The sequence below is a fragment of the Accipiter gentilis genome, chromosome 8 (genome assembly GCF_929443795.1).
Source record: "Accipiter gentilis chromosome 8, bAccGen1.1, whole genome shotgun sequence".
Lineage (NCBI taxonomy): Eukaryota > Metazoa > Chordata > Aves > Accipitriformes > Accipitridae > Astur > Astur gentilis.
Genome location: NC_064887.1, coordinates 22,443,948 through 22,459,567, shown reverse-complemented (window position 1 = coordinate 22,459,567; position 15,620 = coordinate 22,443,948). Strand labels below are relative to the sequence as shown.

Below are 15,620 nucleotides of genomic sequence, written 5' to 3'. Positions count from 1 at the left end.
AAAGTCTTTGCTGTGATTTTTAGGTTTTGGTTCACTGACTTCTTTCCCACTGAGAAGTACAGGGTATGGATCTGAGGGGTCCTGTAAAAATGACTTACAGGCAGATGGGGTTGCGGAAGAGGAAGTGCAGCCCTGTCTCCTGCCCTCACACTGTAAAGCCTCAGGTTTTTCCCCTTATCCTCAGATGTGTGTACCTGATGCAGAAATCCAGAGAGAGGACATAGCATTGAGGAGCTAGGGTTGTGAAGGAGATCTGTAGCCCATCAATGGGGGTTTGCCATGGTTAAAAACGCCCACTTGCATAAACATCTCAAGGTGGACCTACCCCATTTCCCATTTTGTGAGGTGCATGTCCTTGCAGTAAGGAGCTGCTCTTAGTCCCTGGATAGTTGCATTGTACTTTGAGTTGAACAAAATCTGAGGTACAGGACACAAAGGTTTCTGTATAAGCAAGGTCACCTTGAGATAATTGTCATAGCAATTTTGGAGGGAAAATAAAGTTATAGATAAAACAGCTTTTCAGTAAATGGTTTAAGATCCCAGGGGTAGGTAAAAAAAAAGCTAGCAAATGTGAAACCTTTAACTAATATAGTTAAAGTAGGCTTGATTCAGCTGTGTAAACACAGGCATCTAGTCCTACTGAGATGCTCTAGGATACCCTGTGGTGTCCATTTGCCACTGCAGCAGGGAACGGCAGTATGTCCAACTACCTGTGTCAGATCTACCAGCCCCAGGGGAAGTCTTAGCCCAAGGGCACTACATACTATAAGGTGTTTATGCAACCGAGTCAAGACAGAATGTACTTCATTCTGACCATTTGCAGCATACTTCGAGATGTCTCATTCCATGTCACTGTTTCTATAAGGATATGCAGACACATAAAAATCAATGGAAAGACGCTCCCTGGAATCCATAATATGATGCTATCATGCTCTTACTAATTTGCATTCCTGTCTAAAGAACCATTGCACAATTTGGCTGCAGTGGCTATCTTATTGCTGGTACGATGAGAATTCATAGTTCTTAGAATCTGCGCACCTATGATGTATAATTTCTAAAAGAATGCTTGGCTTCGTGATTTGCTTCCCCAAGATATAATTTGCTCCTCTTGTATTTTTCATTTTGCTTTCTACATTGTTGCACCTGTTTCTTTTTTCTTTCACTTAAAGTTAGAATTCTTTGTGTATTTTAATCAGACCCTGAATTGGGACTGGTATTTTAAATTTGAATTTTTGTAAGTTTTTTTTTTTCTAAAATTTTTTAGAGTTTGAAATTTAAGATTTTTGAAATCAAAGCATCTCAAAGCTCTGGAGTTACTCAGTGCTACTGACAAATTATTAAATTGGTAATTCTACTGAGAGAGTTTACCACCTCTGTGAAGCTTTGTTGTAGGAGACTGTAGGCAAGCCTGTGTTAGGATGCAGACTTTGCCCAGAAAAGGCTATGGTCTGTAGCCACATAATCCAGCTAATTGGCATGTGCATCAAAATGTTCCTTTTGGAGGACTTCTTCCATTGCGCTCTTTCCTCTGTGTTTAGTGAACAATAGACCAAACATCAGTTTCTGAAGGGACCTGTGATTGCAACAGTACCATATATTCCTCTGAGGTCGTAGGCTCCTAAACATCCTCATCTGCGCTGTAATTTGTGGTGAACATCTCTGCTCATAGTATTTGTTTAAATCCGTTGTCTATAGTACCAAGTTCTGGATATTACTTCATTACTATGCTTAGAGCGAGAGTGCCTATAATTTATTTCTTGGGATTTAAAAGCAGATATATCTAGAGTTAATATGGAAGTGCAAAGTAATTGAGAGAACTTGAGAGAAAAGCCTCCTAACAACTTATTCTCTGAAGGCTTTTGATTGTACAATGGAGAGACGTTATTATTCTCATTTACCACCCATCTGTACAGAGAAGATTAGGCTATGCTATTCTTACAGGTTTGTTCTGACTGTAATTATAAGCAGATTTTTACATTGGTTTTTAGACCTGATATGTAGTCTACCTTTGTTATTTTATACTTATCATCACCTAGACACCAGGAGTGGTTTTAAAACTCATGAAAACAGCTGTATAACAATAGAGTATGAATTTCATCACTTTTATCAAGCGAGTAGACCAACAAAGCTCATATTTACAAAGTAAAAATTATCTAATTGTCAGCTCTTTTTAAAACAAACCAACAAAAACCCCCCAAAAAACAAACCAAAAAACTCCCAGACCATCTGTCCAGTATGGGTTCATTTTTTTTAGGGAGCCTCAATAGGTCAACAGTTTCCAAGGTTGGATACAGTTAATTGCTATAGTGTTTTTATTAATCTACATTTTTATCTTGCCAAATTTAATGTGTTTGAAGAATTGCCATTGTTTTGATTTTTTTATTATTCTTGTTAAATAATTGAGGGAAGAATGAGAGCGAATTCTGCTGATTTAGCTATTTTAAAGTTTTTTTATCTTTCTTAACATCTTAGCTTTGAATGATTAATGTGAGTAAATGCCTTTTAGTGTTGTCTACCAGTGGAAAGTATACCTGAGCTCGTTCAAGTGCTGTTAATGAAAATGTTAAAAGCAGTGATTTGTTACTGCTGCTGCCATTAGTTACTGTTTTATGAATTATGTGATCTGATTAAATATACTGTTATTGTCATGCATCTGGTAACACAAAAGAAAAAGCAAGATCTCTACCAGTCAACAATAAATCTGTTTTTGGAAAAGCACCCTTTCTTCTTCCAACTTAAAAAACAAACCAAAACAAAGCCACCAAAACCCCCAACCTTTTAGTTAGTTCTAGAAGGAAATATAAAGTTAATAATCCTGCCAGCAATAAGGATTGCTTAACTCATGACCTGCTAGCAAAATAAACGCTAAATGTTTCATGCCATAAAAATGTGTTTGTGAGTCCCTCTGAGTTCTCTAAGTATTCTCTGTGGATGATTTTTTTTTTTTCTCTCCTTCTGGATTATCTCCTTTCTGCAGGGAGAAAAGGTTCTGTCTGTCAACATACTACCTGACCAGACTCTTTGTGTAACCCCTTGTCCCGATCCAATATCAGGGAGGTTTGTTAAATGATCCCGAGAGCAAGATTAAGACACAATCAAGGTCAGATGCTGTACAACCTTACAACTTTTATTTCCTACAATAACCAATAACTGCGATAGAACAGAGGGAGGAAGGAGAAAAAGAGGCAGACGTAAGCAAGAGAACGGAAGAGAGGTAGCAAGACTAGTTACCACCACCAAGAAGCCAGCAACGTCCCGCTGAGTTGGTTCCGATGCCGGTGATGGAGGGTCGGGTTCCTCTGCTGCCAGTCAGGTGTCTCTCCTTCAGAGCCAGGTGTCATAGTCCTTCCGATGTTTTCCAGGTTCAGGTCTTCCGTCCGTGAGAGGGGAGTACGCAGTTCTCTTATTGTCCCAGTCCCCACAGTTTTTTTGAAAACTCCACCCATTTCCACAGAACTCATTGCCCTATCGGGCAAGCACAGCTTGGCAGGTGCGGGTGTGGTGGTTTCTTCGGGGACGTCTTTGTGTGTACTCCCCTACAACAGCAAGGACATTGAGGCAGCAGCAATGTGAGTCAGCAATTTAGCACAGTCCCTCACACCCTTTCAGAAGACTGCATGCTAAGCCCATTTGGATAGAGAGCTGTTATCCTTGGTCATTACAAGCCTCTTTCACTCAGAGAGCAATATCTAGGTCTTCTGAATTTCTAATCCTAACAGAAATGGGAAGGCTTTTCATAGTGTAGTCCCTTGCTTATTTGTTTTTTAGTCCCTTGCTTATTTGTTTTTTCCTCTGCTTAGGCTGGCTTTTGTCACAGATGCAGGAATTGCTTTTTAGTAGTTCCTACAGTTTTTCTTTGCTGTGAGGCTGTGGCATCTGCAGGATCCATCAAGCCAAAGTCCAATGCACTGTATCTACATCCAAAGTTAACAGCAGTGAAAGCTATACTATCCCTAGCTGGATTTCCTATGGAGTCCCTGCTTGCTGAGAGTGGTTTTATGAGCTGAATATTCGCACATTCATATGATAATCCTTTTATATGGGGTCAGTGCAAAAGGAAAGGATTATCTCCTATACTAACAATCTCTTTTCTTACAACACTGAAGTAATCTTAAAGCTTTCTGTACTAGTGTAGATTACGTTCAGACTTGCTTTGCATTCTGCTTTAGACGTGCATAAATTCTAGTTTGAGAATTTAATGAAAATGATGAATAAAAATCTGTAGAGCCTTAGGTAATTGATGATAAGTTACAACATCGCTTTTACTGTAATTCACGTGTTGGCATTAGAGCACACATACACAGTTACAATTTACCAATATAACTTTGTACAAAGCCAGACATCATATTATGCATTTGGTAGCTGTTGATAAACATACTTATCTGTCATCAATAAATCACTGTTCCTCTTCCCAAATGTAACCTATATTGCACACCACAATAATACCAGAGCTCAGAGGCCCTAAGCAACGATTTATTTTTTTTTAGAAGGGATAGAGACTTTGACTGAAAATATATTCACCTATAATATCTTATTACATTGGCAAGAGGAAGATCTTAAAAGAACAACTATAGTTTCTCCTTTCTACAAGATAGATGCCACAGAAGTGAAACCCAGTTGTTTGTTCACTGTCTGCACTGACCTGTGTTTTCATGCTTGCCTTGTAAGGAAAAGGCTTATACTTTCATGTTAAAAAAAATAAGGGATGTTCTAAGTGAGAACAAAAACTTACTGTGGTTAGGCAAGCAGCACAATGAACTCCTGTGAGGCTTCCTTAGAAAGACTAGGCTTTCCCAACAGAGGTTAGACAATGATTTATTACATTGTCACAAAAATTGCCTTTTAAAACTGGGCATCCAAGTTACAGCTTAAAGTAAACTTTAAAAGCATGAACTGGCAACATGATTGAAGTAACCTCCGTCAAATAAATGTATCCAACTGAATACTTCATTTCTCCTGTGAAATCATCCCATAGGATCAGTGTGATACCATCGGGGTTTATGGGGCTGCTGTCAGAATGACTTGTTCTTTGTATTTCTTAGAATAATGCAGCTTGAGAGGATGCTAGAAAAGTCCCTGATTTCCTATGGCTTTTAGTGTCAATGCTGAAGTCCATTAAAAGAATTAAGAGATTCTGGTTTTAATGAGAGGTGAGAAGTCAGACTGGTTTTTGAATGTAGATCAGAGTGCTTTGATACTTGATCAATGAATCAGCAAGTTGTCTTTTACAGTTTATGCATGACAAAGAGACCTGTTTGTGTTACAGTACAATGTTCAAATGTCAGGTCTGCTTGTATCTAATGATTAGGGCATCTGAAGGGAAAGCAATATATTTATGTGTCTATACCCAGAAAAATAGACAAAATACTAATGAGTTTTATCACTGGAGAGAAGTTCAGGAAACACCGGTACTATTATAGTATACTGTAGACCAAGTACCTTTATAGCACATATTGTACATCGTAATTCAGCATAAAATCAACTCTATACGATATGAATACTGCTCTTAATAGCTTAAGATTAAGCAAATAGCTGTACCTTACAATTTATCTTCTTTTACTTTGAAAGAATATAAGAATAAAACAACAACAAAAGAGTAAATGCAGCAATGCAGATATATTTTCTTCTGTGTTATGTGTAGCCAAATAAACATTTATTTCCTAGCAGCAAAACCATTTTTTTTATTTCAGATCTCTCAAAACAAGAATACTGAGTTGTCAAATATCAATAAGAGACTAGAACCTTAGGCTATCATTTTTGGCTGAAACTTTTTTATACATAGTTTCTGCTAGTTTTTAGGGTTTTATTGAGGGGAGAGGAAAACAAAACCAGAACTCTTCCATGGGAGAAGAAAGTGGAGGGGGAATATAGTGCCTCATCAATTCTAACATCAACAGAACAGTTGAGCAGATTATCACTAATATTTGTCTACTGCCTGATTTCTCCTGTCTACTTTAAACACTTGCATGACAGAAGAAACCTTTCTAAATTTTCAACCTTTCTCTTTAATTTACCATTGAATTATTGCCATTAGTTTGAAGGCTGTGTTTGAGTTTTTGATAGAACTTTGATTCAGGAAATCATGGATAAGAATCTCTTTCCATGTGCATGTAAATTATTTTCTATGCTTCATCAAAACCGGACTGTGTTGGCTCTTGAATATTCTTTATAATTGCTTTCCTTGCAGGACTGTCAATGTTAAGCTGAAAGAGAAAATAACATTAGTAGAGTATTACTGAATATATGCAAAGGGTGGGTAAGGAAGATTAATTTAGGGGACCTGTACTGAATGCCTTTTATTTATATTTTTTTATATACCCTCTAATCTAAAATCAGAACCTAAACAAAAACATCAATTCTAGCAGAGTGGATTTCTCCTTATAATGCCAGAAACCCCCATCATATTAGTTGACCAATTTGCTCCTGTTTTGGTGTTTGATTTAGTAAGAGGTATGTTAGTGGCTGGATGGGGATCTTGCTCCCTTGGGGACAAGAAGCCTCGAAGACTGGGAGCTGTCTGCATTTCCCAGTCTACCCCACATCCTTAATGGAAAAGCCAGTTTAATACTGAATATTGTGATCAGTGGAGGTCAAGAGCGGTGGTAAAGTCACTATTGCTGGGCCCATATGTAGAACATGGGCCCAAGGCTTTCAGCATTACAGAGGTTAAGTGGTATATGTTTGATTTACTTGCTATTTTTAGAAAGAATAAGACCGTGTGTATGATTTAGGCAGAGGAAGAAGTCCTGCGGACATGGTTTGCATGGAGTGGCTGCAGTGGAAGGAGTAGATGAAAGGTGCTGACGTCCACCCCTGCTTCTTTTGCTAAGAATTGTTCCTAGAGCTAGGATTAGATCCCTGAAGAGGAAGCCTGACTTTTGATTTCTAATGAGTCCAAGTGGCTGGAGATGCACAGTACTTGTGAAAAACAGTTGCTAAAATTATTATGACTTCTGAGATAAGATAAAACTGAGCCCATATATCAATCCTGTTTAGGAAAAGTTTTGATTCCTAGAGCTCTTCTGCTGCAATCCAGGGTTTGTAGCAGATAAGTTGAAGCTCTGTGGGTGTGTAAGAGTAGAAAGGTCTAGTGATAGGAAAATATACTACATAAAATAGGAACTTTTGATAATCTATTAGCTCATGATGAATTACATTGCTTTTTTTCACCTTGATTTTGTTAGCGTTCAGAGGAGAGCTCTAAAATGTGAAATTAGTGCTGATGTCTTTCATGGATTGGGATCTTGCTCTTCCAGAGGAGTCATTTGGGTTGCACCTTTTAAAATGCTGCTGAAATTTGAATATAAACTGTATTTTAAATCCTCTTGAGCATCTACCTTTTTACGGTGGTACCTAGTTCTTGTGTTAATAGTGAATATCAAGAAAATGTGAAATCAGTGTGTGCTGAAGACCTAGAAACCAGAGAGCCAAGAGCAAGATTCAAATAAATACTATTTTAGAAAAAGAAAAAAAAAATTACACAGCATTTTTTTTAACTTTCCTGATTTAAACCCTTACTTTTGATTAATGAATTTGTGGTTGGCAATACTGACATTTCTCTTTTGGAAATGCAAATGTCTTGCTGAGTTTCCTGTAGCTGCACATGCTAAAAATAAAATAAATCAGAAAAAGACAGAAAAATGCATTGTCTTGCCAATTGGTGTTTAAAACCAACAAAGGAAAGTTTCAGTTTTCCTCAAGTTTTAGATTAGGGGTTTAGTCATTTAAAGCAGCAAATGCTCTTGGCCAACACTTGGGAATCCAGCTAAGTTGGTTTTGGCTTGCCTTTCAGTGTCAACTGGGAGGCTGCATTTTGAGACTATAATAGTTTTATTGTTATCCGTAAACCAGAAAATAATCTAGCCTGATTTTTCAGTTATGTCAGTCTGCCAGAGGCAGTGGCAGTAAAAGCCAGTATTAGCTTATTTTTGCAAGGAGAGTAATAAGCAGAAATAGTTAAAGGTCATAAAGCACAACTGGCTGAGCAGGAATGACTTTTTTTTTTGTATAGCCACTTGTTAGAAAAAAATTCTGAAACACTTTACATACAAATCTGTTCTGCTTTCCCTAAATCTTGTGCTGCTGGAAGCAGGAAATAAATCTGTCTTGGAACATTTCTTTTAGCCCATTATAGAAAGGGGACAGCACTGGGTAGAGTTTTTGTGTCGTTCATTTATATTTGCTGTTGCAGAGACCAGAGTAATACATACATGTAGCAGTGGCATAATCCAAAAATCTCTTGAAGTGATACCAATGGCCCCTGGATCAGACACTAAAAAGATCAGAACAGATCAAAAAAACTTGGTTCTTAATCTAGTTGTGCCTTTTGCTTATATCCTCAGTGGATATAGTTCAAAGACCTGCCTATAAACAAGATGTGAAGGCAAGTATTAAAATTCTGGGTGCAAAAGAGTTTGGGGAGGACGAATAGCAACAGTTTTCACTCACTTTAATACAAGAGGTGCTAGGCATTTGTTGTTGCTTTTTGTAAACTACATTACACATCAAGCATTTCTATTAGAGGAAATAAAGAGCTCATGTTATTGTATGTCACCTTGTTGGGAGCCTGGGGTTGAATGTAACTTGTAAGAAGTTTCCTGGCCACGGAAATCCTTTTCGTCCGTGATGTGATCTTATAAGCTTCGCAAGCAAGCCAGAATTCTGTTGTCATCGCTGTGCTCTGTCTTCAAGTAGGCCTTGTAGATCATAGGCCCATCTGTAATATTTCAGAAGCCAAATTTATATACTGTGTATTTATTCATTACGTTTACAGTCCTTTGAAAGCAATATGGATGTTTACAAGGCAATATAATTCTTGATTGTACACCTATAAATATTCTTACTAGATTATGTCAAAGTGTGGAATTAAACACACTAACTCACCTTGCAGCCCTACACATCAACGTTGCATTTTTCTGCACATGCAGAGCTTCCTTTAACCTCAGTGGCATTTCACTATGCAAGGACAGAGCTCTGAAAACTTTGTTCTTCCTGGTCTCTGTGAACACTATCAAACATATCCAAAGACTGACAAGTATTTTTAAATTCCATTTCTAGTTTTGTACAGAAGATATCTAAATATTTTCAAATAATCATAGTCCAACTGGAAAAAATAAGACCACCTTTTCTTGGTGTAAGAATTTGGCAAAAAAGCAGTTAGCAAAAAAAGGAAATAACTTTTTTCTTGCTGCTGTAATCAAGAGAAGTAAAGCAGTTAAGAGTACTCTCTTCAGCAAATAAGCAGTTCTGCACCTGAGGATGTCTTTGAAACACCTGTCAATGGAGTTTGACAGCAGTAATCAGTGGGATCTTGGCAAAGAGTAAATTCCTGAGGCTGCCTTTTGTCATGTCATGTCATACTTTGTACAGAATTAGGTGACAGAGTTGCTAAAATGCCTCTAGCCAGGAGAATATTTATGAGGTTCACTCAGTGCTAGCACTTGAGCAGGAATGGTGCTTGCAGTTGTAAGATGCACCTTCAGAGTAAAACCTAAGATAGGCAAATACTTTGCCTGCCTTTCATAAAGAGCTGCAGATCCATTGGCTTTAGAGTTTCTGGCTTTTCATGTGAGTACACCTTTGCATTTTCTGATGTCATTAAGCAGTAATCGTGATAGCATGCATGCCTATGGCTTGTGCTATAATTTTGTCTCTTTTAAATTTTTTCTGTTGTGCACTTTCTCCCTGTGCTTTCCCTGCAACCTGTAACATACCAGGTGGTTTGCTGTTAAAGATTTCAGTGACAAATCTTTTTCTTTATAGTTGTTACAAATTCTGCCTGATAATTTTCTTGCTCTTTGCAGTTTGTCTGCAGTTTGAAAAATGACAATCCTTACGAATAACTTTTAGAGGTTTGTGCTGTGATGTAACTCTGTACATTACTTTCTCATCAATATTTTAAAAAAAGTATTTCAGCAATGATGTTCCAGACTGCCAGCCGTACGAGAAATGTGGGAGAGCTCTGAGATGTGAATGAGGCAGGGGGTGCTGCAGTGGGAAAGTTCAGATTTGCTACTACAGCTACCTGCGATGAGGGTCTGAGTTACTTTCCATGGCACTACACTGTATAGATGTACCATTAGGTATGGTGTCTTTGCCATACACAGGATTTCCCAAGTCGACTTTTTTCACTTTCTTCTAATATATATTGCTATACAGTGCTCTAAGTGGGGATATGGCAGATAAACCTACCCTTATCACGGGCCCTTAAGAATTACATGTGCTTGCAGAAATGGCAAGTTTGGGAAAGCATTTACAGCATGCTACATTTATTTTCAGTGTGATGCACGCTAAGCATGTAACACAAAGTTGTTTTTCATTGGTCACTTATACGACAGCATACATTATACTGCATGGCATTGATTTTGCTTCGTGGGAACTTTTTTCAGTAATCTGTCTGGGATACAAACATACAATTACTTACATTTACTTGTTACCAGCTCTTCAAAAGACTGGGACCATTGTAGCACTTCCACCAAAGACAATCTTTAGAAAAAAGGAGGAGATTATTGTAGTATTAGCTGTAGCTAAAGTATAAAAAATTAAATGAAATTACATTATTGAAAATCTGTCCCTTAATCTAAATAAGATCTGTATGAAACTTATATTTAAAAAGGTTTTTCTGTGTGTCCTAGATCTTGTGCTTACTATACTGAAGCAAATATTCTTCTTACTATAACAAATACAGTTCCATTGCAAGATGTTCCCATGTAATTCCTCTAGAAAAGGCGTTCACTTATTTAAATTGTGCTTAGAAGAAGCACAAGGGAAGTACTAGCTTTCTAGATAGCAACTCTTTGGGACAGGAATCATTATATAGGTTATGAAGTGTTGATGTTTGTATTTAGTAACAAAGTATTAAATGCTCAAGATGTTATTGTAGTATTTGAAGGCCTTTAACATCTATGTTGACTTATCAACTGAGAGCTGAATATAAGCTCTGAACGTAAGGTAAATAATGCAAGTTTAATACAATCTTAACTGTAAGGGACTTTCATCTCTCTCCAGTTGTTTACAATGCAGTATGACACATTATTACTAATCTAGACAGTTGTTGGAGGTGACTAAAATCAGATTTCTTTCTTTCATGTTTGTTATTCTTAAGCAATAATTTCTTAAGCTTGTAGGAGTCTCCTGCCTGATTCTGGGAAAGAGTATGGAAGTGGTGAGGTGAGAGACTAAACAATTTAAAGAAAAACGAATGTTTGAGGGTCAATAGCTCCAGTTAAGTGCATGTAGCTCCATTTACACCAACTGATTTTTAAGCATTGCAGTTACAGCACATCACAGGTAACTTTGAAAAAATGCTTATGCTTATATTAGTAGAAGAAAACACAAGGGATGTATTCCAATGGGTGCTTTCTATTATGCATGAGCCAAACCTGGGAGGGTATCCTTCCTCATTGAGTATTTTGTTTTCATATGAGCTACAATTTTGACAACAGCTACTCAGTATCAGAGAATGTTCTTTTAATTTAAATTAAAAGTAAAATTGGCTTTGGTATGAGTGCTGCATGATGCTTCATAAATTTCTGCTACACAACAGCCTGTATTGGTTTTGTGTGGCAAGGTTTTGGTACCGAGGGGGGAGGGGGGGGGATTACAGGGGTGGCTTCTGTAAGAAGCTGCTGGAAGTTTCTCCTGTGTTTGAGAGAGAGCGAGCCCATACTAGCCAGCTCTAAGACGGACCCGCCGCCTGCCAAGGCCGAGCCAATCAGCGATAGTGGTAACGCCTCTGTGATAACATTTTTAAGAAGGAAAAAAGTTGGGATGGGGAGAAACAGCTGCCGGAGTGAGGAGTGAGAACATGTAAGAGAAACAAGCCTGCGGACACCAAGGTCAGTGAAGAAGGAGGGGGAGGAGATGCTCCAGGCGCCGGAGTGAAGATTCCCCTGCAGCCCGTGATGAAGACCCTGGTGAGGCAGGCTGTCCCCCTGCAGTCCAGGGAGGTCCACGGTGGAGCAGATATCCACCTGCAGCCCATGGAGGACCCCACGCCAGAGCAGGTGGGTTCCCGAAGGAGGCTGTGACCCTGTGGGAAGCCCGCGCTGGAGCAGGTTCCTGGCAGGACCTGCGGATCTGTGGAGAGAGGAGCCCACGGAGCAGGTTTTCTGGCAGGACTTGTGACCCCATGGGGGACTCATGCTGGACCAGTGTGCTCCTGAAGGACTGCACACTGTGGAATGGACCCATGCTGGAGCAGTTCGTGAAGAACTGCAGCCCGTGGGAATGGCCCACATTGGAGGAGTTCGTGGAGGACTGTCTCCCGTGGGTGGGACCCCACGCTGGAGCAGGGGAAGAGTGTGATGAGCCCTCGCCCTGAGGAGGCGAAGAGGCAGAAAATAACATGTGATGACCATAAACCCCATCCCTGTCCCCCTGTGCCGCTGGGGGGGTTTGGTGGTGAAATCCGGGAGTGAAGTTGTGCCCGGGAAGAAGGGAGGGGTGGTGGGAAGGTGTTCTGAGATTTCGTTTTATTTCTCATTACCTTGCTCTGGTTGATTTGTAATGAATTGAGTTAATTTTCCCAAATTGAGTCTGTTTTGCCCGTGACGGTAATTAGTGAATGATCTCTCCTGTCCTTATCTCGACCTGCAAGTTTTTTGTTATATTTTCCTCTCCCCTGTCCAGCTGAGGATGGGGGAGTGATAGAATGGCTTTGGTGGGCACCTGGTGTTCAGCCAGGGTCAACCCATCACACAGCCATTAGTAGCTTTGTAGCTTTTTTAATTGGTGATCATCCATTTATTTTTAACTTGATATAATTCTCTCTTTCTCTGAAAGAGTACATGCTGTGACTCACTGATTCTTTCGTCAAGCTTTCCTGATCAGTCTGACCTGATCAGAGAAATATATAGTTAAAGAAATTTTACCACTATCAAATTGTGGTGTTGATAACTCTCTAGTAACTCTTGCCAGTAAAAGATATTTTTTTTCCTTCTCATGAGCTACTGGCCTCCTCTCTGTGTAAACTCATGAAACATGTGGTTATGGGGAGTGAGAATCTCTAGTCCTTTGAATGTTTGGGTTTTTTCCTTAAGAGCTGCTTCTGAGTCATATTCACTGTTACTGACGCAGATAATTTTTCACCTCTGTCAGCAATAGCAGTTGTATATAGAACGAGTGACAATCTTGTCTGTCTCACTAAGCATCATCAGTAGGGTCATTTTATTTCTATTTCTGAATATTTGTCTTTATCATAATCTGTGAAGCAGAAAGAATGCTGCCTGATGGGGCAGCTGACACAGAGGAAAACCTTTTTACCTTTTAACTTTCCTTTTAAAATCAGGAAAATATGAAAGGCGGTAAGGGAAATATGAATATGGGTTATTAGGATCTGTAATGATGCCACTTTCATAGCTGCTGTGCTGGTAGGACACTTCTTGCTGCACTGATTTGCAACATGATTAATTTGCTGAAGAACATATATTACACTGAAAAAAAATTGAATATTCTCCAAAAATAACGAGGGCTTTATAGCTGGGACTCCAAAGTTTAAATTGGAAAATACCGTTGTAGTGTCTTGTGGGAGCTATTGTTCACTTATTGTACCATCTCCAGTGTGAGGGGCTCCCCTGGCCACTGCTGTGTGGTAGGGAAGTCCTCATCCAGGAGGCACTTTTGGAAATGTTGTCTGGATTTCTGCCACTTAACCTCACCCAAATGGCAGTTTCAGGAGTCATCAGACACACCTCAGTATTGCTGTAGAGGACATGCTTTTCTCTAATCAATAAATCAATACCATATATGATCTGATACCAGTTGGCAGGCATGTTGGATGGAAGCATTTCACCACCTTGATGTCACATGCTGACCAAAGTTCTAGTTATGGTTGGCCTCCATTGAGGTTGGTGGCAGCTGAGGACTTGCAGGACTTGGCCATGTCTCTTATCCACCACATGTGTATTCAACCTTTGCCAGCAGTCTGAATTCTGTTAAAGGATTGACCCAAAATATTGGGCTTACAGATTTTTCACAGGCCCAAATCTGGACTTAACCCAGGGATTAGTTTAGGCCTATGTCTATTAAAAAAAAAGTGTCTATAAAAGTAGTTCCCACTGGAATATACCCTCCTTCCACTAGAGAAGTGCCAGTTTACACTTCACGTACTGTAAAGGAATTGGCTATATGAAGGTGGTCAGCTGGGGCAGTTGTGAAGATTTTGCACTCTTTTGCATGATCTTAAGCTTGCAAAGAAAACTTCCACTGTGAATTTTGAGATTTTTGTGTCTCCTACTCGGACAGCTGCATGTACTGCAGAACGTAAGAATCTTATTGTTACTTACTTAGAACTGATGGCATTTTCTTCTGCTCTGAATATCTTGCAAAGCCAACAAGCATTTGACCTCATTCTCCTAAACATGGAAAATATGTGAGTTTTAAACTTGTGCTCAGTTCTGGCTATCTCTGATTCCACTTATAATTCAGTCTCCATAGAACAGTGCAAACAGTCCTAGCAATATTCTTATTTTATGCATCTAATCTTTGAGTCATGGCTGAAGCATTAGACCAACATATATTTTTTGTAACATGCAAGAACTTAAAATAAAAAAATAAATAAAAAAAAAAAAAATCAAGCAGTCCAGTGGATATATCTTGGGGAAAAATAGAAGTGTTAATAATTCTCCCTCTTTGAATCTCCAATTGTGAAAAGAGATTACAAGTTTCAGCCTGACCCAAAGCAGAAGGAAACCAGGAATCTTTTCCCTGAAAGTTCAGGGTGACCCAGATCAGGGATCAGAGCTCAATGTAAACTGGACAATGCTGAGTAACTTAAGTGTCTGAGATTAACATTGACATTTGTCCAGCAAATATCTCAATCAGTAAAAATTTGTATTAAACTTGCTTTTGTATAGAGAAGATATCTATAAGAAAGGGTACAATTTTTTTATTAGGAATGAGACAGTCAAGAATAAGTTTGTCTAAAAAAACAAACAAACAAAATCCTGTGACCTGGAGTATGTTTATTTCTTCCCCTTTGGCTTTCAAGAGATTCTAAATTCTTTGCAAAGTTTACATAGGACAGTGAGTAAGTTTGTATAGACCTGCCTGAAATCAAAACAACAGTCTTATACATTATTTATTTAAACTCACAATTTCTTTCAGGTTTGGATTTGGCTGGTACATACTATTCCTACAACCAATTTTTTCCTTCAAACTGAAACACACAGTGAAACACAGAACAAGGCTGTGTCTCCCAACATTCTGAACCTGTGAAATGATTGCATTTACCTTTAGTCTTATTTTCCTTGTTTCCCTGATATCTATATCCAAATTTGCGTTAAACCAGCGTCTTACCTGGAAGATTTCCTACAGGATATTGAAGCCTCATAACTCTGCCCAACTGCTATACTGCAACTCCTGCTGTTCACCCTCCCTGCAGCCCTGTAGGACTGCCAGTGGCCACTGCCCGTTTCCTACTTTTGTGGAATTCTCTGAACTACACTCTCTGCTTGAGTTCTGTCAACTGTATGACTTCCTCTACACTTGCCTATTCATTTCACTAGTATTTACTCATCTCACCCGCTGCCTAAAAGCAATCTTTTAAAACTACACTATATTCCCTATTTAAGATAAAGTAATGCATTTAAATTCTGGCATACGGTTATCACTTATCACCT

The 15,620-nt window shown here is 38.9% G+C and overlaps 1 protein-coding gene across 1 annotated transcript; it reads right to left on the bottom strand.

Moving 5' to 3' along the window:
* Window positions 1-6,005: 6,005 nt before the first annotated feature.
* RGS13 (regulator of G protein signaling 13) lies at window positions 6,006-14,771 on the bottom strand. Its single transcript, XM_049807488.1, is given in 6 exon segments — window positions 6,006-6,203; window positions 8,555-8,663; window positions 8,665-8,716; window positions 10,424-10,485; window positions 14,286-14,354; window positions 14,725-14,771. Coding segments are annotated over 5 exon segments (486 nt in total). The 5' UTR covers window positions 14,351-14,354; window positions 14,725-14,771.
* Between the last annotated feature and the right edge of the window lie 849 nt (window positions 14,772-15,620).